Source organism: Anomaloglossus baeobatrachus, chromosome 6 (assembly GCF_048569485.1).
Source record: "Anomaloglossus baeobatrachus isolate aAnoBae1 chromosome 6, aAnoBae1.hap1, whole genome shotgun sequence".
Classification (NCBI taxonomy): domain Eukaryota; kingdom Metazoa; phylum Chordata; class Amphibia; order Anura; family Aromobatidae; genus Anomaloglossus; species Anomaloglossus baeobatrachus.
This window is the reverse complement of record NC_134358.1, coordinates 294112885-294139604: the sequence shown is the minus strand read 5'-3', so window position 1 is coordinate 294139604 and position 26720 is coordinate 294112885. Positions and strand designations below refer to the sequence as shown.

General features: G+C 47.2%; 1 protein-coding gene across 1 annotated transcript in view; it reads right to left on the bottom strand.

The window, feature by feature from the left end:
- The window catches only part of NSUN2 (NOP2/Sun RNA methyltransferase 2), a 145043-nt gene that overhangs the window by 58918 nt on the left and 59405 nt on the right, over nucleotides 1-26720 (bottom strand). Inside the window, exons 8-11 of the mRNA XM_075316510.1 lie at nucleotides 21769-21843; nucleotides 5300-5430; nucleotides 3184-3257; nucleotides 2623-2750 (exon numbers count right to left, since the gene is read on the bottom strand). Of these exons, the coding sequence (XP_075172625.1) occupies nucleotides 2623-2750; nucleotides 3184-3257; nucleotides 5300-5430; nucleotides 21769-21843 (408 nt within the window). The remainder of the gene's footprint in view (nucleotides 1-2622; nucleotides 2751-3183; nucleotides 3258-5299; nucleotides 5431-21768; nucleotides 21844-26720) is intronic.

Genomic DNA, 26720 nt, shown 5'->3' with positions numbered 1-26720 from the left:
GTATAATGGCTTACTTAGAATGAGTTGGAGTGTGCAGAGGACAAGAGGGTACAGTGGCAGGATTGTGGTGCTCTGGGTAGAGGAATGGAAGCCTGCCTTTCTATTCCCTCCTAATGGTGAAATGCAGGGAGGAAATCCCTGACCTTGGCTGCACAGACGCTGGCGCTGTTTTCAGGACCTGTCACCTTAACTCTGACCCTGCCGGTTTGAGCCCTTAAAAGGACTGCTATAAAGTGCTCTCCCTATGCTGTCTAACGCTGTGTATGCAGCGCATACAGCTGTATCAGCGATAGGACTCAAGACGGAGCTGCGACAGTGATGTCTGACACCAAAGACGCAGAAGGCAGATAATGGCGTCCGTGAAGAAAATGTCCGGTTTTATAATGCAGGGACATGTGACATGCAGATCCTATCACACATGCCGTTGCTTCTCTGGCTCAAAGTCCACTTAGCTGTGTGTGTGTCTGTGATTGGCTGACATGCTGGCCCGCCCCACAAGACGCGCGCGCTTAGGGAAGGAAGACAAGAAAAAAAAAAAAAAATGGCGATCGCCATTATAGAAACAGCAGTGATCTGAAGGCGCTGTTCACGCACACTATACACTGAAATGTGATAATAGTTTGATTCACAGAGTGACTTACACTATTACAGCAGAAACCAAGCTATGATTTAGCTGTTTTTTGGCTGCTAGAACCGTTCTCGAACGTTTCTAGAACTATCGAGCTTTTGCAAAAAGCTCGAGTTCTAGTTCGATCTAGAACATGCCCCAAAATCACTCGAGCCTAGAACTGGAGAACCACGAACCACGAACCGCGCTCAACTCTAGTAGAGACATTCTCCTCGTCCAGTGAGTCAGCTCGTAATCAGAGCTGCGGGACGGGGAGGACAGGGGACCCTGCGTCTCCCTGTCAGGAGGACGGGGTCTGAGACCAGAAGGAGAGTCCTCTGTGCTGTAGCAGAAAACGCCCTGAGAAGGGGGCTGCATGCTCAGCAGATGCCGGGACAGCTGACCCCTGGAAATAGGATTCCAGCCAAACCAGGGGTCAGCCACCGAAACCGGAGCAGCTGGAGGGACCACTAATGAGCCTCCAAGCTGAGGGGCCACAGTGGTTATGAGCTCGGTACAGCCGTACGAGACTACCTGCAGTGGATAATAAAAACAGCCTGCAGCCTCGCTCTGTGAGACATGCTGCAGAGGTGGGGGCTCTGTCTAGAATGGCCCCCAGCATATATAAACAGATAAAATAAACAGCTGCACAAACCGGAGGTTGTGGCTGCCAGATCGTTTAAACAGACATGTCTGTGCCCTCCAGTCCCTCAGCCCAGGCCCCCACTTGTCACAATGTGGAATCTCTGTGCCTATGCAGGCACAGAGAACGCTGAGAAAATGGCGACCGGAGCGAGGAGAGGGGGCGGGGCCTACTCTGAGAGCGGCAAATGAGGTAGCCAGGGGAGGGAATCCTTCCTCAGTGAGGAGTGTCCCTTCCCTGTGCTGCGCAGCCGCTGGGCGGAGCCACACTGTCCCTCTGCCTGACTGACATGCAGAGACAGTGGAAACCGAAACTAGGCCTCAGGCGAAGCCGGGGCCTAGAGTAAAACATGCGGCCGGCGTGCAGGCACCATCGGCGCGGTTCTCCAGTGAAAACTGGAGAACCGGCCGGAAACGTTAACACAAAACATAAAACACACTCCCCCAATAAATAAATATAAAGGACCCCTGGAAAGACCACTTTCTGTGGTAATAACGTCTCATATACTTAGCTTGTGAGACGCAGGTTGCCAGGTCCCTGGGGGGTGATAGCTCCGTCCAGCAGAATCCTGAAAAAGGGCTGTGGATGGAGACCGGTCTCCTGCAAAGCAGTGAGAACCGTGTTGGCTCCCACTTCAAGCCAGAGCCCAGCATGGGATGGTGAAGGAGCGCGGCATGAGAAGGCTCCAGCCTTGGAAAATCAACCTTAACAGCACCGCCGACACAGTGGGGTGAGAAGGGACATGCCGGGAGTCCAGCTGGACCCGCTTTTCTTCCAAATCTTTGATCCAGAAGGAAAAATCAAAAATCAAAATCAGAGAATGCATGTGTGTGTGACCTCCTGAAACACAAAGCCTTGAAACTGGCTAGGACTGGCTAGCAGGGGGTGTATATGCTAGGAGGGAGGAGCTACACGTTTTGAGTGTAGTACTTTGTGTGTCCTCCGGAGGCAGTAGCTATACACCCATGGTCTGGGTCTCCCATAGGAACGTTAAAGAAAAGCAATGTATAGGGCTGCTGTGCTTCACTTGTCACACCCCACACCGATCTCATAATTACCTATCTTATGGATAGATCATCAGATCAGTTGTTAAGCCCTTTCCAACCTCTTCCTAACATCTGAAATATACATATACCAGAAGTCGCAGAGGACAAATGGAGCAGGCTCAGGAGCTGAACGTGCTCCAAATATACCTGCGCCCATCCTGAAACTGCTGAGATTGGAGATAACCGGCCAAGATTGGGTTTAACACCCATAGGTGCCCTAGACAATGATCCCTGTATTGGATAGGGTGGAGGTGGAATGAAAAAAAAACAAAACACAAACTACAGCGGGTAATCATATCACTAGTAATGCAATCAGTGCCGCGTACCAACGATGCAAGTTCATTTCTTTCATCTTCATTTCATCCCGAGGAAACATTGTTGGTCGGATTTGGGTATGTCTACTTGTGGGCACATCTTCCCACCTGTCAAACCAATGACCCTCTTTTGTCATTACCTGTCAGAGAAAAGGTTGTCATTTTCTTATACTTTGCTTTATAGTAATGGCATAAGGACAGCTGATTGTTTCCCATTCAGAAGCTCTATTAGATGCCTATGGAAGCACAAAACTTACAAGTGCTACAATAGGTCTTTAGGCGTTCTACAATTATTGAGGCAGAGGTGACCACCCAAAATCAGGCCCCTTTCTTAGCGACCCAAAAGGAGCATCCCTCTTGTACAAGTGCAGATAGCAACTAGCATGGCTAAAACCTTCTTTTCATCAGAAGAGCCATAGGGGTGGGATGGCTGAGTGTTGGGCAAAGAAATAAGATGAGGAGTAGCGGTGGAAATACCGTGGAGCCCTAGTCTGTGGCAGATGAGTGGCTGCACATTTGTGTATGCTTATCTAATACTATAAATCACGTTTACAAGTAACTAAAAGCACTTGCCTTCCAATGGGTTACCCCAGGCATCCACTTTAAGCCGGGAAGCTCTGAGGATGCATCCGCAAGCTCAAGAGATCCTAAAGAAATAGGAAAACCGCAATCAATTTTACAAAAAGAAGATTGTTAGGATTAACTTTTAAAGTATTATTATCTTCATAGATGTCAAAGTAAGCGCTAATCCAATGTATTACTTATAAAAATTTGCAGCCATCCTTGAAATCGCTAAATATTTTTCTTTTATGCTCATTGCCTAGGAGACCAACCACTGCTGCATTCTAACTTGTGAGCAGCCCCATGAAACTGGCCGGGATTAGGAGGTAACTGTGTGCTCCAGGAATCCAGGCCAAATTCAAAACAGCGCTTATAAGCTCAACAGAACAGAGAAGAGGAGCTTGTAAGCGCTGAGCATCTTCTGCAGTCTAGCAGTGGTAAGCAAGTCTCCAATGCAACAAACATCTCAAGAACGGATGAACATTTTAATAAGCAGTAAATTGTCAAATAACTTATTTATAAGCACTATCCAACAATTTGGGAATACCCCTTTAAAAGGGAATCTGTCACCAGGTTTTTGCCATCTAATCTGAGATTAGCATAACAGAGATCCCGATTCCAGCGGTGTGTCACTTACTGTAGACCAAGCCCTCAAGGAAAGATCCCTCTCCCCTGTCCATGTTAGTATCTTCATTGTAATAGGATAAGGGGTTTACAAACAAAATACAAACAAAGCACCATGGAATCAATGGTGGTCTAATAAATAATACTGGGCTGCTTGCTGTAGTTTTGATAACGTAATTTCATCAGAAGGAGAGTATCACAAGATGACTAGAAAACCTGTTGCCATGTATTCTTCATTATTCATGAGCTCTGTTTAATACTGCCTATACCACTGATTGACAGCTTTCAGCATAGGGAGAAAGCTGCAAATCAGTGATCTGGGTGGAGTTATAAAGAGCTCAGTATTAGGCTGTGTGTGCACGTTGCGTATTTGCATGCAGTTACGCTGCGATCTGCACCGCAGTGTAACTGCATGCGTCCTGCGTCCCCAGCACAATGTATGAAGATTATGCAGGAGCCGTGCACACGTGGCGTATTAGAGCACAGCGCTTCGGCTACTGCCCGAAGCACGCGTTCTAAGAAGTGCCATGTCACTTCTTTCCAGCGCTCTGCCTGCAGTCCCCGCTCTGTCTATGGCAGGAGCTGCAGTCAGAGCGCATGAAATCGGCTTTTTTTTTCATTACGGACTCTTTCTGCAGCGATTTGAAGCGCACGTGTGCTGTTCAAATGCTGCAGAAATTTCTGCAGGGACAATACGCAACGTGCGCACATAGCCTTAAGAGAACTAATAGATCCACAGCAGCTACTGTGATTTTACCAAAACTACAGAAAGCAGTCCAGTAAGTGACATTGATGGAGTCAGGGTGTCTGCCCCTATATATTGCCGCTCTCAGATGTGGTAGCAAAAACTTGGTGACAGATTCCCTTTAAGCATTGAGCACTAATGTGATTTGAAAATGTCCAGAGGCATTAGTGAATAGCATCCACCTGATGTGTGAAAATGCGGCAGCAATCAGCTTTACACTATAGCGGACACCCTGCTGGATCAGTCATGATCGGTGTTGGCACCATGGCTGATTAATCCCTTAGATGCTGCCGTCAATAGTGACTGTGGCATCTAGATCTTTAGAGTGTTGAGGTTCTCTCTTTAACCCCATCGGCATCCAGAGATCATGATTGATTGATTCACAGTTTGAAATGTGCACATTTTTAGAAAGGAGTTACATTTCTGATTGCTATTGGTAATCTCGGATGTGCCCGGAACAAAAGTAGTCGTCTGCTGGTTGTGTGTTTTCAAGGCTATTTTTGTGGAATTATGCTCCGCAGCTGAGCACCACTGGCACCGTTTGCCATCTGAATACAGACGCTGCACGTGTGCTGGAGAGGAGGATTCACTAGGATATCTGGATGCGATGAGGAGCATTTAATTGATTTTCAGCCCATAACATGGCCTACAAAGCGCTAGCATCCACGGATATATCAAGGGTAACATTCCGCATTACAGATAATGGCTAGCGCCATTCCTCAGCACGTTTTGCAGTCATTATGAAGTGCTTGGCCTTGCCTTCGCTTTTCTCCAGCAGGGAGGCTATAACCGCTTCATCTTCAATGGGATTCAGCGAGCACGTTGAATACACCATCCTTCCCCCTTCTGCCAGCTGTTCCACACCACGGGTAGCAATCCTAATCTGCAACCTAGAAAAAGGAAAATGAAGGTTAACAACAACTTACAGCAGATTTCAAAAGATTTCTGCAGAATAGCACTGCAGGCTGAAGACTTATCCCCCGACATCAGCCGAATGAATAAATTAACACTTCACGTCAACATGAGGGAATTAAACCCATAAAGAATTAAAAATGAGAAAACAATGCAATAAAAGTTGAAAACATTCATTTCTGGTGCACTTATGGATCACATTAAAATATGTCTCAACTCCACTTCTGCAGTGTAGATAGTACTACGACATTACACATTTTCTATACAACTATTCCATATCACAAGCGCATTCGGATAGCTATAGGTGGATCGCAACTCTTCATACAGGACTCATTAATGAAGACAGCATGCAGAAAAACGTTGCCTTACTCCCCTCCAGTCGTTTATCCAGGACAAAGGAGTCCTTAAAAACGGAAACATAAAGGGGAAAAATTCCATCAGGAGTCCCCTCCTATCTTACAGAATGGGCCAAGCACTGACAGACCTAAAGGCTTCCACACCCGCCATTTAATGCTACATTTACTAAATCACATCTTGGCTCAGACGTTGTGTTGCCAACCAAGAGAAATAGTGGACAGTCAAAATTGCATGTCATATTCGATAATATTAATGTGACCATCGGAACATTTTCTGCGCAACAGACACTAAGTCCATTGTCCACATAATAGAGAGCAATCGCTGTGCAATCATGTTAGCATTGATTGGGTGAGTGCGAGCCTGTGCACACTGTGTGCCAGTGTAAACTCCTGTAGTGTCAATGCAGGGGCACTGGCTCTGGGCATCCAATGCAGGAGCACTGGCTCTGGGCATCCAATGCAGGGGCACTGGCTCTGGGCATCCAATGCAGGAGCACTGGCTCTGGGCATCCAGTGCAGGAGCACTGGCTCTGGGCATCCAGTGCAGGAGCACTGGCTCTGGGCATCCAGTGCAGGAGCACTGGCTCTGGGCATCCAGTGCAGGAGCACTGGCTCTGGGCATCCAGTGCAGGAGCACTGGCTCTGGGCATCCAGTGCAGGAGCACTGGCTCTGGGCATCCAGTGCAGGAGCACTGGCTCTGGGCATCCAGTGCAGGAGCACTGGCTCTGGGCATCCAATGCAGGAGCACTGGCTCTGGGCATCCAATGCAGGAGCACTGGCTCTGGGCATCCAATGCAGGAGCACTGGCTCTGGGCATCCAATGCAGGAGCACTGGCTCTGGGCATCCAATGCAGGAGCACTGGCTCTGGGCAAGTGAGAGCTAAGGCGAGGGTGCATGGCATGTTGAGAGGGAGCGGAACAGTCCATAGAGCCCTTGGCCAGAGGGTGAAACAAGGTTAGGAACATGCACACACAGCCGTTCAGGAATGATGGAATACAAGAAATCAAAAAGAATAAACAGAATACATGGAAACCCTCCCAAATCTAAAGGAAACAAAAAAGGAGATAATTGAGATCACAAAAACTGTAGGGAAAAATATATAAGAAAACCTTAACCTAGGAGCTGGGACACCAGACAACCATCCATCCAGAAATATAGCTAGGACTGAAAAATGTAAGTAATCAGTATAAATAGTTCCTTCCAAAATGTGTTTGGGCAAACCAAATGAGAAAGTGCCCTCACCTGAATAGAAGTGAAACATGAAGAGAATAAGAAAAAGACAAGAGATCCTTCAGCAATTGGACCAAAAAAACAGGCTGATTAAGCAGCTTGCGACCTTTGTTTCTAGAGGAGCTTCGGAATTAGGTCTTACCTCTGTTCCTGGGCCACTCACCCCGGTGTTTGATAACCCGGACTTCATAGCAGGACTTACGACACACATATGTCTTCATAAGGTCAGGAGGGACTACCCAGATGTTTATGACTGTCAATAATGGGATTAGGAAACTGAGTTGTCTGTATTTAGACATGGAGATCCCAGAGGGTTCCTGGTGTTTTTATTAACAATTAAAAAGTTTTATTAGATGGCTAAACAGGAAAATGGATATTTATAGAACACCAACACCATTCGAATCCCTATGTTTGAGGAGGGAGACACCAGCGCACTCAGTCTCAGTTTTGTATGACCTGTTTGGAATCCAGAAATGTGGGTTTGCGGACTGGCCGGGATACGTTAGGAGATGGGAATCGGAGTGGGGCTGCTCCTTTTCACATGAAGAACTGGGGAAGATTTTCCTTCTGGTAAGTAAGTCCTCATTGAATGCAGTATCCCAGGAGAGGAGCTATAAAAGGTGATGACTCGGTGGTATAAATGCCCGGCCGCGATCCATGCTGTGTTCCCCTCTGTTCCGGACGCATGCTGGAGGTGCGGCCTGGAGAGTGGCACATTCACACACATTTGGTGGTCGTGTCCAGAAGTGACGCTTCTGGGATGATGTTTTATCTACATAAGCTGTCGATTAGACAGGTAGAACCCTCTAAGGCAGACCTGGGCAAGGGGCGGCCCGCGGGCCACATCCGGCCCGCCTGCTCTCTGTGACCGGCCCGCCCGTCTTCAGCCGGTGCAGTGGAGCCGGGCTGCAGGGTGCCGAGCAGGGAGAGATCCTGTGCAGGTCCGCACTCCGCACAGTCAGTGCAGGCAGCGGAACGCAGGAGTCTTTCCTCTGTTCCCTGCCGGCACTAATTGTCAGTGACACACGCGCGCGCTCTGACGTTGTCAGTACTGCGCTGCGTGTGTCATTTCAAAAGTTCCCGCCGGGCAGGAGAAGAAGCAGCACAGCAGAGCAGACGGAATAATTCATCTTGCAGGACCTGCGATGATGTCACGCCCATGTGACTGTGTGGGAGGAGACACAGGATGCCGGGCAGAAAGCAAGACATGCTGAATGCTGAAGGAGATGTGGACACATGATGACTGGTAATAAGAAAAGAGGGGACATGAGGGGGAGGGGGCTGCAGGGTGAGTGCATATGAGGGAACATGGAGCTGCAGGGTGAGTGCATATGAGGGAAGATGGAGCTGCAGGGTGATTGCCATATGTGGGAACATGGAGCTGCAGGGTGAGTGGCATATGTGGAAACATGGAGCTGCAGGGTGAGTGGCATATGTGGGAACATGGAGTTGCAGGGTGAGTGGCATATGTGGAAACATGGAGCTGCAGGGTGAGTGCATATGAGGGAACATGGAGCTGCAGGGTGAGTGCATATGTGGGAAGATGGAGCTGCAGGGTGAGTGCATATGTGGGAAGATGGAGCTGCAGGGTGAGTGCATATGTGGGAAGATGGAGTTGCAGGGTGAGTGCATATGAGGGAACATGGAGCTGCAGGGTGAGTGCATATGAGGAAACATGGAGCTGCAGGGTGAGTGCATATGAGGGAACATGGAGCTGCAGGGTGAGTGCATATGAGGGAACATGGAGCTGCAGGGTGAGTGCATATGAGGGAACATGGAGCTGCAGGGTGAGTGCATATGTGGGAAGATGGAGCTGCAGGGTGAGTGCATATGTGGGAAGATGGAGCTGCAGGGTGAGTGCATATGTGGGAAGATGGAGCTGCAGGGTGAGTGCATATGAGGGAACATGGAGCTGCAGGGTGAGTGCATATGAGGAAACATGGAGCTGCAGGGTGAGTGCATATGAGGGAACATGGAGCTGCAGGGTGAGTGCATATGAGGGAACATGGAGCTGCAGGGTGAGTGCATATGAGGGAACATGGAGCTGCAGGGTGAGTGCATATGTGGGAAGATGGAGCTGCAGGGTGAGTGCATATGTGGGAAGATGGAGCTGCAGGGTGAGTGCATATGAGGGAACATGGAGCTGCAGGGTGAGTGCATATGTGGGAAGATGGAGCTGCAGGGTGAGTGCATATGAGGGAACATGGAGCTGCAGGGTGAGTGCATATGTGGGAAGATGGAGCTGCAGGGTGAGTGCATATGTGGGAAGATGGAGCTGCAGGGTGAGTGCATATGTGGAAACATGGAGCTGCAGGGTGAGTGCATATGAGGGAACATGGAGCTGCAGGGTGAGTGCATATGTGGGAACATGGAGCTGCAGGGTGAGTGCATATGTGGGAAGATGGAGTTGCAGGGTGAGTGCATATGTGGAAACATGGAGCTGCAGGGTGAGTGCATATGAGGGAACATGGAGCTGCAGGGTGAGTGCATATGTGGGAACATGGAGCTGCAGGGTGAGTGCATATGTGGGAAGATGGAGCTGCAGGGTGAGTGCATATGAGGGAACATGGAGCTGCAGGGTGAGTGCATATGAGGGAACATGGAGCTGCAGGGTGAGTGCATATGTGGGAAGATGGAGCTGCAGGGTGAGTGCATATGTGGGAAGATGGAGCTGCAGGGTGAGTGCATATGTGGAAACATGGAGCTGCAGGGTGAGTGCATATGAGGGAACATGGAGCTGCAGGGTGAGTGCATATGTGGGAACATGGAGCTGCAGGGTGAGTGGCATATGTGGGAACATGGAGCTGCAGGTGAGTGGCATATGTGGGAACATGGAGCTGCAGGGTGAGTGGCATATGTGGGAACATGGAGCTGCAGGGTGAGTGGCATATGTGGGAACATGGAGCTGCAGGGTGAGTGGCATATGTGGGAACATGGAGCTGCAGGGTGAGTGCATATGTGGGAACATGGAGCTGCAGGGTGAGTGGCATATGTGGGAACATGGAGCTGCAGGGTTATTGGCATATGTGGGAACATGGAGCTGCAGGGTGATTGGCATATGTGGGAAGATGGAGCTGCAGGGTGATTGGCATATGTGGGAACATGGAGCTGCAGGGTGATTGGCATATGTGGGAACATGGAGCTGCAGGGTGAGTGGCATATGTGGGAACATGGAGCTGCAGGGTGAGTGGCATATGTGGGAAGATGGAGCTGCAGGGTGAGTGCATATGTGGGAAGATGGAGCTGCAGGGTGATTGGCATATGTGGGAAGATGGAGCTGCAGGGTGATTGGCATATGTGGGAACATGGAGCTGCAGGGTGATTGGCATATGAGGGAAGATGGAGCTGCAGGGTGATTGGCATATGTGGGAAGATGGAGCTGCAGGGTGATTGGCATATGTGGGAAGATGGAGCTGCAGGGTGATTGGCATATGTGGGAACATGGAGCTGCAGGGTGATTGGCATATGTGGGAACATGGAGCTGCAGGGTGAGTGCATATGTGGGAAGATGGAGTTGCAGGGTGAGTGGCATATGTGGGAAGATGGAGTTGCAGGGTGAGTGGCATATGAGGGAAGATGGAGTTGCAGGGTGAGTGGCATATGTGGGAAGATGGAGTTGCAGGGTGAGTGGCATATGAGAGCTGCAGACTGACAGAAGGATGTGAAGGGGTGCAGAGTGTTTGAGAGGGGTAAGTTGGGGTACAGGCAGGGTGAAATATGTGGGCAGGGTGTGTGACATATGGGGGTGTAGTGTGTGTGATATGGGGGTGCAGGCTGTATGGGGAGCAGGGTGTGTGACATATGGGGGTGTAGTATATTACAGGTGTGCTATATGGAGGTGTAGTATATTACAGGTGTGCTATATAGGGGTGTAGTGATGTAGTATATTACAGGTGTGCTATATGGAGGTGTAGTATATTACAGGTGTGCTATATAGGGGTGTAGTGATGTAGTATATTACAGGTGTGCTATATGGAGGTGTAGTATATTACAGGTGTGCTATATGGAGGTGTAGTATATTACAGGTGTGCTATATGGAGGTGTAGTATATTACAGGTGTACTATATGGAGGCGTAGTATATTACAGGTGTAGTATATAGGGGTGTAATGATGTAGTATATCGGAGGTGTATTATATAGTGGTGTAGTATAATACAGGTGTATATGGGGGTGTAGTATATTACATTTATATGGAGGGAGTGTAGTATAATACAGGTGTATATGGGGGGTGTAGTATAATACAGGTGTATATGGGGGGTGTAGTATAATACAGGTGTAGTATATAGGGGTGTAGTGGTGTAGTTTATTACAGGTGTAGTATATGGAGGGGGTGTAGTGATGTAATATATTGGGTAGAACTGAGGTAATTATATTAGTCCGGCCCTCTAAACCAATCCCAATTTCTCATGCGGCCCCATGGGAAAATTAATTGCCCACCCCTGCTCTAAGGAGTTGGCGTTGCTCACTCTGGGAGACATTACGTTGGCAGGCTTCAAGAAAGGTCTTTTGAGACATTTGCTTACAACAGCTAGGAATCTGATTCCTAGACGTTGGAGACAACCTGAGGCCCCATCTAAAGTGGATCTGGTAACAGAGCTTAATGATATCTGCAGGATGGAGACCCTGGTAGCTCAGGTGGTGGGAAATACAGATAATATCAATGAGGTGTGGTCGCCTTGCATGGTCTTTTGAGAGTCCCCGGAGGTGGACCTCTGGATGCATCAGTAGCGGAGGGGTATGTTGGGCGTGTGTGGGGGTGGGGTGAGATGTCAGACCAGATGAGCATGATCCCTTTTTTCCTCTCTCTTTCTGTGAATCTATTCTTGCCTCTGGATTATATATCTTTCTTCTTGCTTCTTACTCCTTTCTCCTTATATTTTCTAGATTCATATTCTCTCTCTCTCCATTTCTTCAATAATAGAACTGAAATTTGGTCAAGGTCAGTTGAAGTATTCTCTTAACGCACAGTTTATTAGAATTGTTATTTGTAATACCAGCATATGACATGACAATGATTGTATGTGATTTAAATAAATAAATCTTTATTTTTATATAGCGCTAACATATTCCGCAGAGCTTCACATACATCAGGAATGCTGTCCCCATTGGGGCTCACAATCTAAATTCCCTGTTTGTAGGTCTTTGGCGTGTGGGAGGAAACCAGAGTACCCGGAGGAAACCCACGCAAACACGGGGAGAACATACAAAACTCCTTGCAGATGTTGTCCTTGGTGGGATTCGAACCCAGGACCCCAGCGCTGCAAGGCTGCAGTGCCAACCACTGAGCCACCGTGCAGCCCTGTTTGACTGTTCTTGATTTCAATAAAAAATTGATTTTCCTAGAAAAAACAGGCTGTGGTCCAATCAAGAGGGAAACTGACCAACAACCAGAGATCACCAGTTTGAACTCTGTAGTGGAGCCATGACACTGGGTCGATACTTTGGGCTTCCTCTCGATACCCCTCTATAGGGCAAACCTATGTTTGACCACTTACCAACGCTGGTGGATAATCACTTTAGGAAAGTGCACAATGTTAAACACCCTTGGTGATGTTTATATTGGTAACACCATTAAGAATGTTTTACAAATACAGGAAGATCAATTTACCTAGGTCGTTTTTCTAAAAGATATTTATTACGGTCATTGCCCTTCATAGGCAATTCCCCAAGACGGATAGTCCCATCTCACATTTTCTCCTAATGGGGGTGGGAGGCTCAATTCTCAAGGTCCTATATCTTTACATCTGCGCTGAATCCTCATGTAGAGAATGTAAATATTGCTTCCAATTAGCTGTAGAGGTGAAGTGGAAGGCACAGATCCCACACCAGAATGTAGAGGGCTGGGATATGCACTAGAATCTCCATTACATGTCTTTCACAAATAACATTGGTTCAGAAAGTAAAGTTGTGTCCTCTTCTTATTTACTCTCAAAAACACTGGAAAAGATGGGTACACTGTCTCATGACAGATGCAATCATTGTATGTCACCTGGTGCTACCTTTTGGCACATGGCGTAGAGATGCCATTATGCCCAATTAGTGATGGGGATCCAGTAGGACGTTTTCCAGGCTTTTAGACACCAGAAGTCTGCACCATATCAGCAACTTCTTACAGGAAACTTTATTCTCCGCACAAAATCACAATGAGGTGTAAGGGGGATAAACACTTGGCTCTTATCGAATAGGTGGGGGGGACGAATGGTAAATTTAGTCATACCATTAGAGAACAAAAGGGGCTGATTTATAAAGCTTTTATGCGAGAAAACTGGCTTAGAAAAGGCACAAAATCTTCGCACAATGTGAAGCAGAATGTTTCCAACTCTTGTGATTTTTCATGCTGGTTTGAAGCCGCTCTGCCAGAACTGGGAAGGAGCTGGAGCCCGTCCATCAAATCCATCGATACTGCCGGCGTCTCTTAGGCCAGAAATAATACTGCAGTCCCTGACTGGACGCATTTCTGGCAAGGAGTGCGACACTAAGAAGATGTCCTGAATTCCCTAAATTGCGTGTACCTCAAGGGTTTCGGAAAATCGGACTCCAGTAAGCCCTTCATTAAGACTGGCGTTAGGAACGTCAGTGATAATGAAGTGGCCTCAGAGTGTGTAAATCCCAGGGTTGTCCACAAGTGTTGCCTAAAGGTACCGTCACACATAACGAGATCGCTAGCGAGATCGCTGCTGAGTCACGGTTTCTGTGACGCAGTAGCGATCCCGTTAGCGATCTTGTTATGTGTGACACCTACAGCGATCAGGCCCCTGCTGTGAGATCTCTAGTCGTTGCAGAATGGTCCAGGCCATTTTCTTCAAAGGCAATGTCCTGCTGGGCAGGACACATCGCTGTGTTTGACACTGTGTGACAGGGTCACAGTGACTGCTGAGATCGTAATACAGGTCGCTACTGTGACCTGTATCGTTCCTGCATCGCTGGTAAGATCTGACTGTGTGACATCTCACCTGCGACCTCCCAGCAACTTACCTGCGATCTCTATCAGGTCGCACCGTTTTCGGGATCGCTGGTAAGTCGTGTGTGACTGGGCCTTAAGGTACAGGGAGTGTGGTGTGCATCGCCTCTGGCTGCTTACCCTCCTAGTGCCCTACAACTAAACACAGGTTGTTAGGATGTGGGATGTATAAGCTGCGTCTGTGTATTTCTTTGATCTCACATGTCCTGGATATGTTAACATAATTGATTAATTAGTAACACGGATGCCAGGTTTATTTGACTAAGCTAAAAGAATTGTTGAATCTGCTGTTTGCTTTACAAATCACATGTACACATATTGTAAGTTTACTTGTGTTCTATTGGATGGTAGCTTTAAGCTGTTAGTTCAATAAAATGAGATAAAAATAAATAAAGTGAAATCTATAGCTTATAACCTGACTTTAAATTCATCCATTGGTTTCATAAATTACTCATTTGAAAGCTGAAACCGTCCCAAATTTGGTTTAGGTTATGAAAATAAATTGCTGCAAAGCTCAAATATTGATCATTTAATGAACACATAAAAGGTCAGATTTTGCCAAGACAAAGGTTTTGTCGTCTTCTCATATAATGCACCCAATCCTAGTTTACATCCTCACCTGTGCTCACTAAATGATCGCTTAATTAGTGGGTGTGTATAAAAAGAAACCCAGCACCCCAGACCTTCACTTGAACTGCAACTTGACCTCCCAGGACACGCCAAAAATCCACCCTGCGACCAAAGCCTTGATTATCGAGAGGCCGAAGACCAGATCCACTGCAGAGGTGGCTGGCACCTTTAATGTGTCTCAGCGTCAAGTACAAAGAATTAAAAAAAAAAAAAAAAAAAAAAATTGAAGAAACTGGAGATGTTTTTGACAAGCCCAGGTCCGGCAGACCCCCGCAAGACAACTGCTCAGGAGGAACGTTAGTTGGTTAGAAAATCCAGAGCCAGCCCCTCTTCCACTGCAGCAGAGCTCCAAAAGGCCTGGTCACCTCAAGTCCCTGTGTCAACTAGAACAGTTTGTAGAATTCTCTCTCGACATGGCCTCCATGGTCGAATCATTGCCCAGATGCCAGCACTAAACAAAAGGCAATTAAAAAAAACGTGTGGCATTTGCCAAGTCCCACAGCCTGCTAAACAGATGGATGCTGGAAAAGTGGCAGAAAGTGGATTTCTCTGATGAATCTTCAGTTGAACTACACCACAGCAAATACTGCAGGAGACCTACTGGAGCCCGTATGGATCCAGAAAACAGTTAAGTTTGGTGGTGGAAAGATTATGGTCTGGGGTGTGGGGTATGGGGGTGTGCAAAACATTTTCAAGGTGGAAGGCAATATCAATAGCCTAAAATATCAAGAAGTATTAGCTACCTCTTTCATTCCCAATCATAAAAGGGGTCAAATTCTGCAGCAGGATGGTGCTCCATCTCATACTTCCATCTCTACAACAAAGTTCCTCCTGACAAAGAAGATCAAGGTGCTCAAGGACTGGTCAGCCCAGTCACCAGACATGACCATCATTGAGCATGTTTGTGGTAGGATGAAAAAGGAAGATTGGAAGACAAAACCAAAGAATCTAGATGAACTCTGGGAGGCATGCAAGACTGGATTCTTTACTATTCCTGATGACTTGATCAATAAATCATTGTTGAACCGCATGGATGCAGTCCTTCAAGCTCATGGAAGTCACACAAAATCTATATATATATATAATTGCCTTATTCTGTCTGTCTGTCTGTCTCCAAAATTGTGTCCTTACGGTGACACAAAGCTGATTGGCCGCTGGGCTCGTCATGGCCCCGCCCCCCGCACGGATTGGCCGCTCGCCTCGGCTCCGCCCCCCCATGGATTGGTCGCTCGCCTCGGCCTGGCCCCGCCCTCCGCATGGATTGGCCGCTCGCCCCGGCCCTCCGCACGCATCACCAGACATAACCTTGCGCTGCTGGGATCGTGACGGAGCCGGTGAACGCTGGTAACCATTATACACATCGGGTAACTAAGGTCCCTTAGTTACCCGATGTGTATCATAGTTACCAGTGTACACCGGCAACCATTATACACATCGGGTAACTAAGGTCCCTTAGTTACCCGATGTGTATCATAGTTACCAGCGTACACCTGCTCCCGGTACATATGTGCAGGGAGCCGGCATTATACTCCACTCCTCCCAGGACTACTCCTCCTATTATAGTCCTCCTATTATACTCCTCTCTGAGTATAATAGGAGAACTATTATAGCATGGGGGATGTAGCAGGATGGGGGGTGCGCAGCATGGGGAATGGAGCACGATGGAGGGTGCGCAACATGGGGAATGGAGCACAATGGGGAGTGCGCAGCATGGGGGATGGAGCACGATGGGGATTGCGCAGCATGGGGGATGGAGCACGATGGGGGGTGCGCAGCATGGGGGATGGAGCACGATGGGGGGTGCGCAGCATGGGGGATGTAGCACGATGAGGAGTGCGCAGCATGGGGGATGGAGCACGATGGGGAGTGCGCAGCATGGGGGATGGAGCACGATGGGGGGGTGCGCAGCATGGGGGATGGAGCACGATGGGGGGTGCGCAGCATGGGAGATGGAGCACGATGGGGGGTGCGCAGCATGGGGGATGGAGCACGATGGGGAGTGCGCAGCATGGAGGATGGAGCACGATGGGGAGTGCGCAGCATGGAGGATGGAGCACGATGGGGAGTGCGCAGCATGGGGGATGGAGCATGATGGGGAGTGCGCAGCATGGGGGATGGAGCACGATGGGGGGGGTGCGTAGCATGGGGGATGGAGCACGATGGGGAATGCGCAGCATACGGGATGGAGCACGATGGGGGGGTGCACACCTTCCCCCAACACACACACATAACACACCACACACACACTGGGAACCGCAAACACCGCCCTACACAGACACCCACACACAACGCCGCACACACACCCAACACACAAACACCGCGGCATACATAAATATACGCACATACCGCACAACACACACATTGCACAAAACATACCTCCCCCCAAAACACACCACACCCACACAAACCGCGCAACACACACACACACACACACAACGCTACAGACACACAGCGCTCCACAAACAACGCAACACACATACAACACCGCTCTCACCCCCCGCCACACCCAGACAAACACCCAGAACATGTACAGCGCCCTACACAAACACTTGGTAACTACACACAACAACATACATATACATACACATATATATATATATATATATATATATATATAATAGATAGATAGAACAAAAATCATACATGAACTATACAATACGTAAATTCTAGAATACCCGATGCGTAGAATCGGGCCACCTTCTAGTATTAAGGCTCTAATAGCACCACAACTTAATTCACCAATGTTATGCAACATAGCTTTGTATTAGTAGTTAATTATTTGTTTGAATTTCACATTACGTTCTGTGGGCGACAAAACGTGTGTTGCCAAAATCTGACCTTTCTGTGTTCATTAAATCAATAATAATTTCAGCTTTGCAGCAACTTTATTTTCATAACCAAAACCAAATTTGGGAGGGTTTCAGCTTTCAAAAGAGTAATCAATGAATGAATTTAAAGTCAGGTTATAAGCCTTTATTTACATAACATGGATAAGCGACAGAACTTGTCAGGGACTGTATATAGGGAGTATGGTGGGGCGGGGGGGGGGGGGTAACAGACTCCCTTTAAGGCCTGCATATGGTGCAGAGTGAGGTATGTTTTTATTTACTTGACTCGCATTTTTCATCCTTTAACTTTACAAAGATAAAGTAACAACTTAATCCCTATAATGGCAAAGTATGCATACTGTATAGGGGTGGACATTTACATAGTGTATATATGAACAAATCCACCATTACATGCAATACAGTTTCCAGTACTAATGGAAGGGAAGACATAGAATTTTAGCAGACAGATCTGAAGATTACCAGATGGATCTTTTGGATGACTAGTGAAAAGTAAAAAGTACAGTTTCTTCTGCTGGGCTTGTTCATACTGACAATAAGGCGCTGACTAATAAATGAAGAGGTGTCAGTGTATTAAATGTCAAGTCTGAGTGTTAATGGTAAACCATGAGTATAAGCCTTTCTGTATATACCGTATTTTTCGGACCATAAGACGCACTTTTTTTTCCCCCCAATGTTGGGGGAAAGTGGGGGGTGCGTCTAATGGTTTGAATGTAGGGCATGGCTGCGGGGAATGAGGGTGCTGCGGTGGAGCGGGTCATCGGGGGCACGAGCAGGCGGCAGCAGCAGCGCCTGCCGTGACCACGTGGGCCCGCTCATTACATATGCACGCCCATCCTCCCGCCCATTTCTCAGCGCTGAAGCCGGGGCTGATAGGTGGGCGGGATGATGGGCAGGGACGTGCGCATAATTAACAGCTGGCCGTGATCACCCCTGGCAACTACAGCCTGGAGTGATCATGCTCGGCTGGATTCACTGCCTCCCGCGCATCATCATCAGCGTGGGGGCAGTGAATCAATGTACTCACCGTTCCCCTGCACCATCGCGATGTCCTCCAGTTTGCCTGCCGCGCTGTGTGGACTGGAGACTAGCGGTGCTCACAGCGATGACGTCATTGCTGTGCGAACGTGTGTCTTCACAGCCGCGCCAGCAGACTGGAGGACAATACATCGCAGTGCTGCAGGGAACGTGGCCGGCTCAACACAGCACTGCCGGCACAGACAGGAGGAGGAGCGACGCTGAGTGGAACGAGGAAAGGAGAGTGTAAACGTTTATTTTATTTTTTTTTTGTGCTGCAGGATGGGGGTATATGAGCAGGATGATGGGGGTATATGAACAGGATGATGGCATATAGCAGGATGATGGGGGTATAGGAGCCGGATGGGGCCATATACCAGGATGATGGGGGTATATGAGCAGGATGATGGGGGTATATGAGCAGGATGCAGTATATAGCAAGATGGGGCTATACCAGGATGAGGGACATAAATATATACACAAGGCAGGAGGATCATTACCAGGATGGGGTACCTTAGTAGAGAATTTGGGGATATTACCCCCATAATAGTGTCAGTAGCAGATCCTCGCCCCATAACAGTGTGTCATGACCACAGTTTTTGCTAAAATATTATTTTCCTATTTTCCTTCTCTAAAACCAGGGTGCGTCTTATAGTCCGGTGTGTCTTATAGTCCGAACAATACGGTACTGATCAGTATAAAGTTCCAAGTTGGTATTTTGCGGTGCTTTTTTCAGGTAAAGGCTCACCCTGCCCAATTCTTGTAATAGGGAATAGATTGCTCCAGAAAAGATGCAGGGCAAGCTTACACGCACTATTCATGACACGTATTCAAGCGCACTACAATACTTTGAACTCCCATGTTCAGGGCAGATCAAAGTGTGCCTGCTCAGGACCTCAATGTCAGCGCGTGTGTATGACAACGGACGCGTCATGCACCCCGGCTTCAAAAGAAGGAGGAGGGCAAAGATGGTTGAAAGAAGAGCGGCTGCACCTGGAAATCTGAGCCAACCATCTGACCGTCCGCACCGTACCGACCGTTTAGGCAAGTATTATAAAGTAATTTTTACGTTCTACACAGCGGCCTGGGCTCTTATATACAGCATGCTAGAATACTGTATATAAGATCCCACTGGTGGTGATCGCAGCTTATATTTATGAACAGAATCTTCTTCCACATTAATATTTGATGTATACTGTGTGTTGACCTCTTAGGAGTTGTCAATAATTGAGGAGGACGGGGGATTACTCTCCTTCAGGATTGAACTGTGAGATAATGCAAGAACGTTATTAAAGAGAACCTGTTACTCAAGATACCCATAATACACACCATAATACTTAACAGCCCTCTTTTCTGCCATCCTTTGTGTGCACGCCAAAAAAAAAAAAAAAAAAAAGTATCTCAACAAGCCCCATATTGAAATGATCTAAGGAAAGTCCAGAAAGTGGTGACACCACCGAGTAGTTAAACCTAAGTACCCGTATCAGTGCAAGTCGTGTTTTTCCCTACTGTCCCAGTTATTCCAGTTCTGCTGTAAATGTTGCAGATGTGCATGGTGTCTTTTCCTAGTGTCTGCTCGAGCATGTGCAGTGAAACCAGGCGTACTCTTCCCACTGCACATGCTCAGGAGGCAATAGTGATGAGAGGAGAACTGTCGTCGCACATGTGCGAGATTTCACAGGTCACCTCTCAAGTAGTAACCGAGGAACAGACAGATTCATTTGTGGAGTTTTTTGTTTGTTTTTTTTTCTAGCATGTATAGAAGTTTTTTGCGCTAAAGTCTTCTAAATGGAGCACATAGTTCATGAATTTTCTTAAAACTTTCACACATATATAAAATCTCCCCAGGGGGGTAAACTGAAATACAAGTGAGCAAAAATGGCAATTAATGATTGGACCGAAAAAAATCTGGAAACTCAAACTCCGTCCACAATGACGAAGGTATATAAACAAAAAAAAAAAAAAAAAAAACCAGGTAAAAACACAAAATAAATCTTAAAAAAAAAAAAAAAAAAAAAAAAAAAAGGTACAGAATAAAAGAATAAGATACAAATGAAAAACACCAAAAACTAGATAAAAAAAAAGCCACAAAAGCAATGAATCAGCAGTATATATATATATATATATATATATATATATATATATATATATATATATATATATATATATATATATATATATATATATATATATATATATATATATATATATATATATATATATGCAATAGGGATAACCAATGATAAGGTGTTTAAATCTCTTTAGTTAGAATAATATATTCATCTCCTCAGCGCAATGGTCAGGACACTGGAACCCATCATACAATCCACAATATTCCTTATGTTCCACAGTGATTGTGGCTGCAATAACATGATCCAGCTGTAGCTGTACAGGGAGAATCCCTACCAATTACCTGCTGTCATGTTTAGAGACAGAGTGTGGTGCTGTTCCCCTGTCATGCACGCCAACGCGCGTTTCACTAACACAGATTGGTAGGGACAATATACATACATATATATTATATATATATATATATATATATATATATATATATATATATATATATATATATATATATATATATATATATATATATATATATATATATATATATATATATATATATATATATATATATATATATATATATATATAAAATTTTGGGGTTATGAGTGTGACCTGTTCCCTTGCCATATGTTTTTACGGTTTTAAATAGGTCTCATGTGATATTGTTTTTAAATAATTTCTGTTGCTATTAATGAAGATGTAATTTTGATTGCTAATTATTGTTTTTGGAGTTTTTCTGGGACATTTTTGGTTGGGTTCTAAGACAAGATGCTCCAGAATTGTTATGACAAAAAGGCATGTCACAATAGCAATCAGGGGCCTCCTTTGAGGGGTTGTTCAGCCTTGAGGTACAAGCCTGTGACTGCAGCCTTGTCAATTCTCACAGTGCACACTGCACCTACTGTCAGGATTCTCCAGTGCCAGCACTAGGAGCAAGCGGTCAAAGTGACCACAATTATGCGATTTGCATACTTCCTGCCACAATCCAACAAGATGTATGCGGCCTCATTTAATTCCCTTGTATGGAGCAAGGCCGCGCACATCTAGTCAGCACATGACCGCATGTATGCATATCGCATACTTGTGATAACGCGCTCCCGGTGCTAGAGAATCCTGAGAGTGTGCACAGTGCAGATTTAGAATGCCTGCAGATTTGTAGCCCAAAGCTTTAATACATTATCCTCAAAGCTTTTACAGGGAGCACTTACCCGTGCAGCTGCAAACTGTTTAACGTCGTCCATTTCTTCCAAACATCGATATTCTTCCTCATAGTCCCATCCCCGCTGTAATAAAAAGGGGGAACCAAGGTAAGAAGCGGATGGGAACTGCAGGAGATCTACTCAGTGGTTGTACAGTAACAGAACATTAGACAAAAAAAAAAACAACAACTAGACGCGGCTTGGAAAATGCTCCCGGACAATAGGCAAACCTAATGTACAAGGATTAATTACTGTGGCAGTCTTGGGTACAATTAAGATTGAACACATACATTACAGGGCTTGCACAGCTTGAGAATGAGCGTAAAGACAATAGCAGCTGCACTGAAATGGGCCAATAGTGAGTAATGTCAGAACAGCATCCACTATGTCATTATCAGAAAGGAAAGCAGACCTCCCACTGTGACAAGCACTCCACAGCAGATTTCCACCTAAATCACACATTAAAAGATGTCAGGACTAAAACGAGCAGAGGGACAGGCGCAGCGTGTTATAGATACAACGGTGATGCACACTATAGCGAACACACCGGAAATGCTTGGATTAACAGGTCTAGTTACAGACGTTACCGTAAGATATGGTTTTATATAATTATTGTCGGTTATATATATTCTGACAGTTTTCATCATTCATTAGTAATGCAAAAGCCAGAAATGGATAAAAAAAAACAAACAAAACAACTTTCAAATATAGCTGTGTATAGGTTCTGCTTCTAAGAAAAACCGTCACAAGGTTAAATACACAATAGTGCCATGAACTAGACTGCAGGATACTGTAACGTTGCGCTATTCACTGCAATATCACGGACAGCCACTAAAAGAGTGTGGCGCCGATGAGTACGAACAAGTCTGAAGGCTGCTGTAAATACAAAGGCGCCCAAGTGTCACACTCCTCAAACAGCAGATCGGTGGAGGCAACAACATTCGGACCCCCACATTATACAACTGTGATTCACTGATGAGCTACCCAGGCTGTTAGAGTCCAGCTAAAGGAACACTGCGCTGCCATCTTGGGGACTGCAAATTAGGAACAAAGTTGATCTGGAACTATTGGGCTGTGTGCGCACGTTGCGTATATTCATGAGTTTACGCAGTGTTTTGAACTGCAGCATAAACGCATGCATTCTGTGTCCCCAGCAAAGTCTATGAGCATTTAGCAATTTACATGTTTTAGAACGCAGCGATTTGCATGCCGAAATTTTTGACGAAATCGCTGCATTCTAAAAAGCAACATGTCACTTATTACGCATGCAGTTTGCCCTGGAAGTGAGTGGGAGTTACTGTGCTGCTGAAGATATGCCATACATCGAGGAAAACTGAATGAAAAGGTGGTTTTAGTCAACATATTTCACAGTGTCACCTCACTTCATCAGGAGATCCATTGATATAACAGCAGTAGTGCGGTCTACAGATAGCAAGGTCTTCAAAAGAGAGTGCCAAGGATGACGTATGACAGAGAGCCAGAGTGCAGAGGGTTAAAGGAGGCGCTTACAATGTTCATGGTTGGATATAATCATTTTTAAAATTAATATTTTGCATTATTTTTGCCATAGCTTAATTTGTTGAATTATAGATGTTTATTGGGGTTTGGATACTTTTAACCCCTTCAGCCCCAAGCCTATTTTGACCCTAAAGACCAGGCCATTTTTTGCAATTCTGACCAGTGTCACTTTATGAGATTATAACTCTGGAACGCTTCAACGGATCCCGGTGATTCTGAGATTGTTTTTTCGTGACATATTGGGCTTCATGTTAGTGGTAAATTTAGGCCGATATTTTTTGCGTTTCTTTGTGAAAAAAACGGAAATTTCGCGAAAATTTTGAAAATTTTGTAAATTTTCAAACTTTGAATTTTTATGCTCTAAAACCAACGAGACATGTGACACAAAATAATTAATAAATAACATTTCCCACGTCTACTTTACATCAGAACAATTTTGGGAAAAAAAGAAGGGAATTTTGTTTACTTACCGTAAATTCCTTTTCTTCTAGCTCCTATTGGGAGACCCAGACAATTGGGTGTATAGCTTCTGCCTCCGGAGGCCACACAAAGTATTACACTTTAAAAAGTGTAACCCCTCCCCTCTGCCTATACACCCTCCCGTGCATCACGGGCTCCTCAGTTTTGGTGGAAAAGCAGGAAGGAGGAAACTTATAAATTGGTCTAAGGTAAATGCAATCCGAAGGATGTTCGGAGAACTGAAAACCATGAACCAAAAGAACAATTCAACATGAACAACATGTGTACACAAAAGAACAAACAGCCCGAAGGGAACAGGGGCGGGTGCTGGGTCTCCCAATAGGAGCTAGAAGAAAAGGAATTTACGGTAAGTAAACAAAATTCCCTTCTTCTTTGTTGCTCCATTGGGAGACCCAGACAATTGGGACGTCCAAAAGCAGTCCCTGGGTGGGTAAAAGAATACCTCGATAAAAAGAGCCGAAAACGACCCCCTCTTACAGGTGGGCAACCGCCGCCTGAAGGACTCGCCTACCTAGACTGGCGTCTGCCGAAGCATAGGTATGCACCTGATAGTGTTTCGTGAAAGTGTGAAGACTAGACCAGGTAGCTGCCTGACACACCTGCTGAGCCGTAGCCCGCTGCCGCAATGCCCAGGACGCACCCACGGCTCTGGTAGAATGGGCTTTCAGCCCCAAAGGAAGTGGAAGCCCAGAAGAACGGTAGGCTTCAAGAATCGGTTCCTTGATCCACCGAGCTAAGGTTGACTTGGAAGCCTGCGAACCCTTACGCTGGCCAGCGACAAGGACAAAGAGCGCATCTGAACGGCGCAGGGGCGCCGTGCGAGACACGTAGAGCCGGAGTGCTCTCACCAGATCTAACGAGTGCAAATCCTTTTCACATTGGTGAACTGGATGAGGGCAAAATGAAGGTAAGGAGATATCCTGATTGAGATGAAAAGGGGATACCACCTTAGGGAGAAATTCCGGGACCGGACGCAGAACCACCTTATCCTGGTGAAAAACCAGGAAGGGGGCTTTGCATGACAGCGCTGCCAGCTCCGACAGTCTACGGAGCGATGTAACTGCCACTAGAAATGCCACCTTCTGCGAAAGACGTGATAAAGAGACATCCCGCAGCGGCTCGAAAGGTGGTTTCTGAAGAGCCGTTAGCACCCTGTTAAGGTCCCAGGGTTCCAGCGGACGCTTGTAAGGTGGGACTATGTGGCAAACTCCCTGCAGGAACGTGCGGACCTGCGGAAGCCTGGCTAGACGCTTTTGAAAAAATACGGATAGCGCCGATACTTGTCCCTTGAGAGCCGAGAGACAAACCCTTGTCCATTCCGGATTGAAGGAATGAAAGAAAAGTGGGTAAGGCAAAGGGCCAGGGAGTAAAACCCTTATCAGAGCACCAGGATAAGAAGATCCTCCAAGACCTGTGATAGATCTTGGCGGACGTTTGTTTCCTGGCCTGTCTCATAGTGGCAATGACATCTTGAGATAACCCTGAGGACGCTAGGAGCCAGGACTCAATGGCCACACAGTCAGGTTGAGGGCCGCAGAATTCAGATGGAAAAACGGCCCTTGAGACAGCAAGTCTGGGCGGTCTGGGAGCGCCCACGGTTGACCCACCGTGAGATGCCACAAATCCGGGTACCACGACCGCCTCGGCCAATCTGGGGCGACGAGAATGGCGCGACGACAGTCGGACTTTTGCGCAGCACTCTGGGCAGCATCGCCAGAGGAGGAAATACATAGGGCAGTCGAAACTGCGACCAATCCTGAACTAATGCGTCCGCCGCCAGAGCTCTGTGATCTTGAGACCGGGCCATGAATGCCGGGACTTTGTTGTTGTGCTGTGACGCCATGAGATCGACGTCCGGCGTTCCCCAGCGGCGACAGATCTCTCGAAACACGTCTGGGTGAAGAGACCATTCCCCCGCGTCCATGCCCTGTCGGCTGAGAAAATCTGCTTCACAGTTTTCTACGCCCGGGATGTGAACTGCGGAGATGGTGGAAGCTGTGGCTTCCACCCACTGCAGAATCCGTCGGACTTCCTGGAAGGCTTGACGACTGCGAGTGCCGCCTTGGTGGTTGATGTATGCGACGGCAGTGGCGTTGTCCGACTGGATCCGGATCTGCCTGCCCTCCAGCCACCGATGAAAGGCCAATAGGGCTAGATACACTGCCCTTATCTCCAGAATATTGATCTGAAGGGATGACTATCGGAGTCCAGGTTCCCTGAGCCCTGTGGTGGAGAAAAACCGCCCCCCACACTGACAGGCTCGCGTCCGTGGTGACCACAGCCCAGGTGGGGGGTAGGAAGGATTTTCCCTGCGATAGAGAGTTGGGAAGGAGCCACCACTGAAGTGACGTCTTGGTTGCAAGGGAAAGAGAGACGTTCCTGTCGAGTGAAGTCGACCTCCTGTACCATTTGCGGAAAATGTCCCACTGGAGTGGCCGCAGATGGAATTGCGCGAAGGGCACTGCCTCCATCGCTGCCACCATCTTCCCCAGGAAGTGCATGAGGCGCCTCAAAGGGTGTGACTGACCCCGAAGAAGAGATTGCACGCCTGCCTGCAGCGAAAGCTGTTTGTCCAGCGGTAGCATGACTACTGCTGACTGAGTATGAAACTCCATCCCAAGGTACGTCAGTGATTGGGTCGGTGTCAACTTGGATTTTGGGGGGGGCGTGTCCTGGACATGGAGGAGTGAGGACGCTCATAGCCGGAGCTCCTGGGCCCAAAATCTCACATACTCTCCTCCTCCGGCTGCACGCTGACACAATGCCCCCAAAGAAGCGACCACCTACAGTATCGGATCCGGCACCTGACAGACGACCCTCCGGAGGCCTGGCAAGATTTCTCTCCTCATCAGCAGCGGCTCCTCTCAGCGCGAGCACAGGCAAGATGGCGGCGGCTGGAGCTGGGAGCGTGGTGGAGGGAAAGTCCCCGCAAGCGGCGCGGCTGCAGCGCCAGTTAAGTGAAG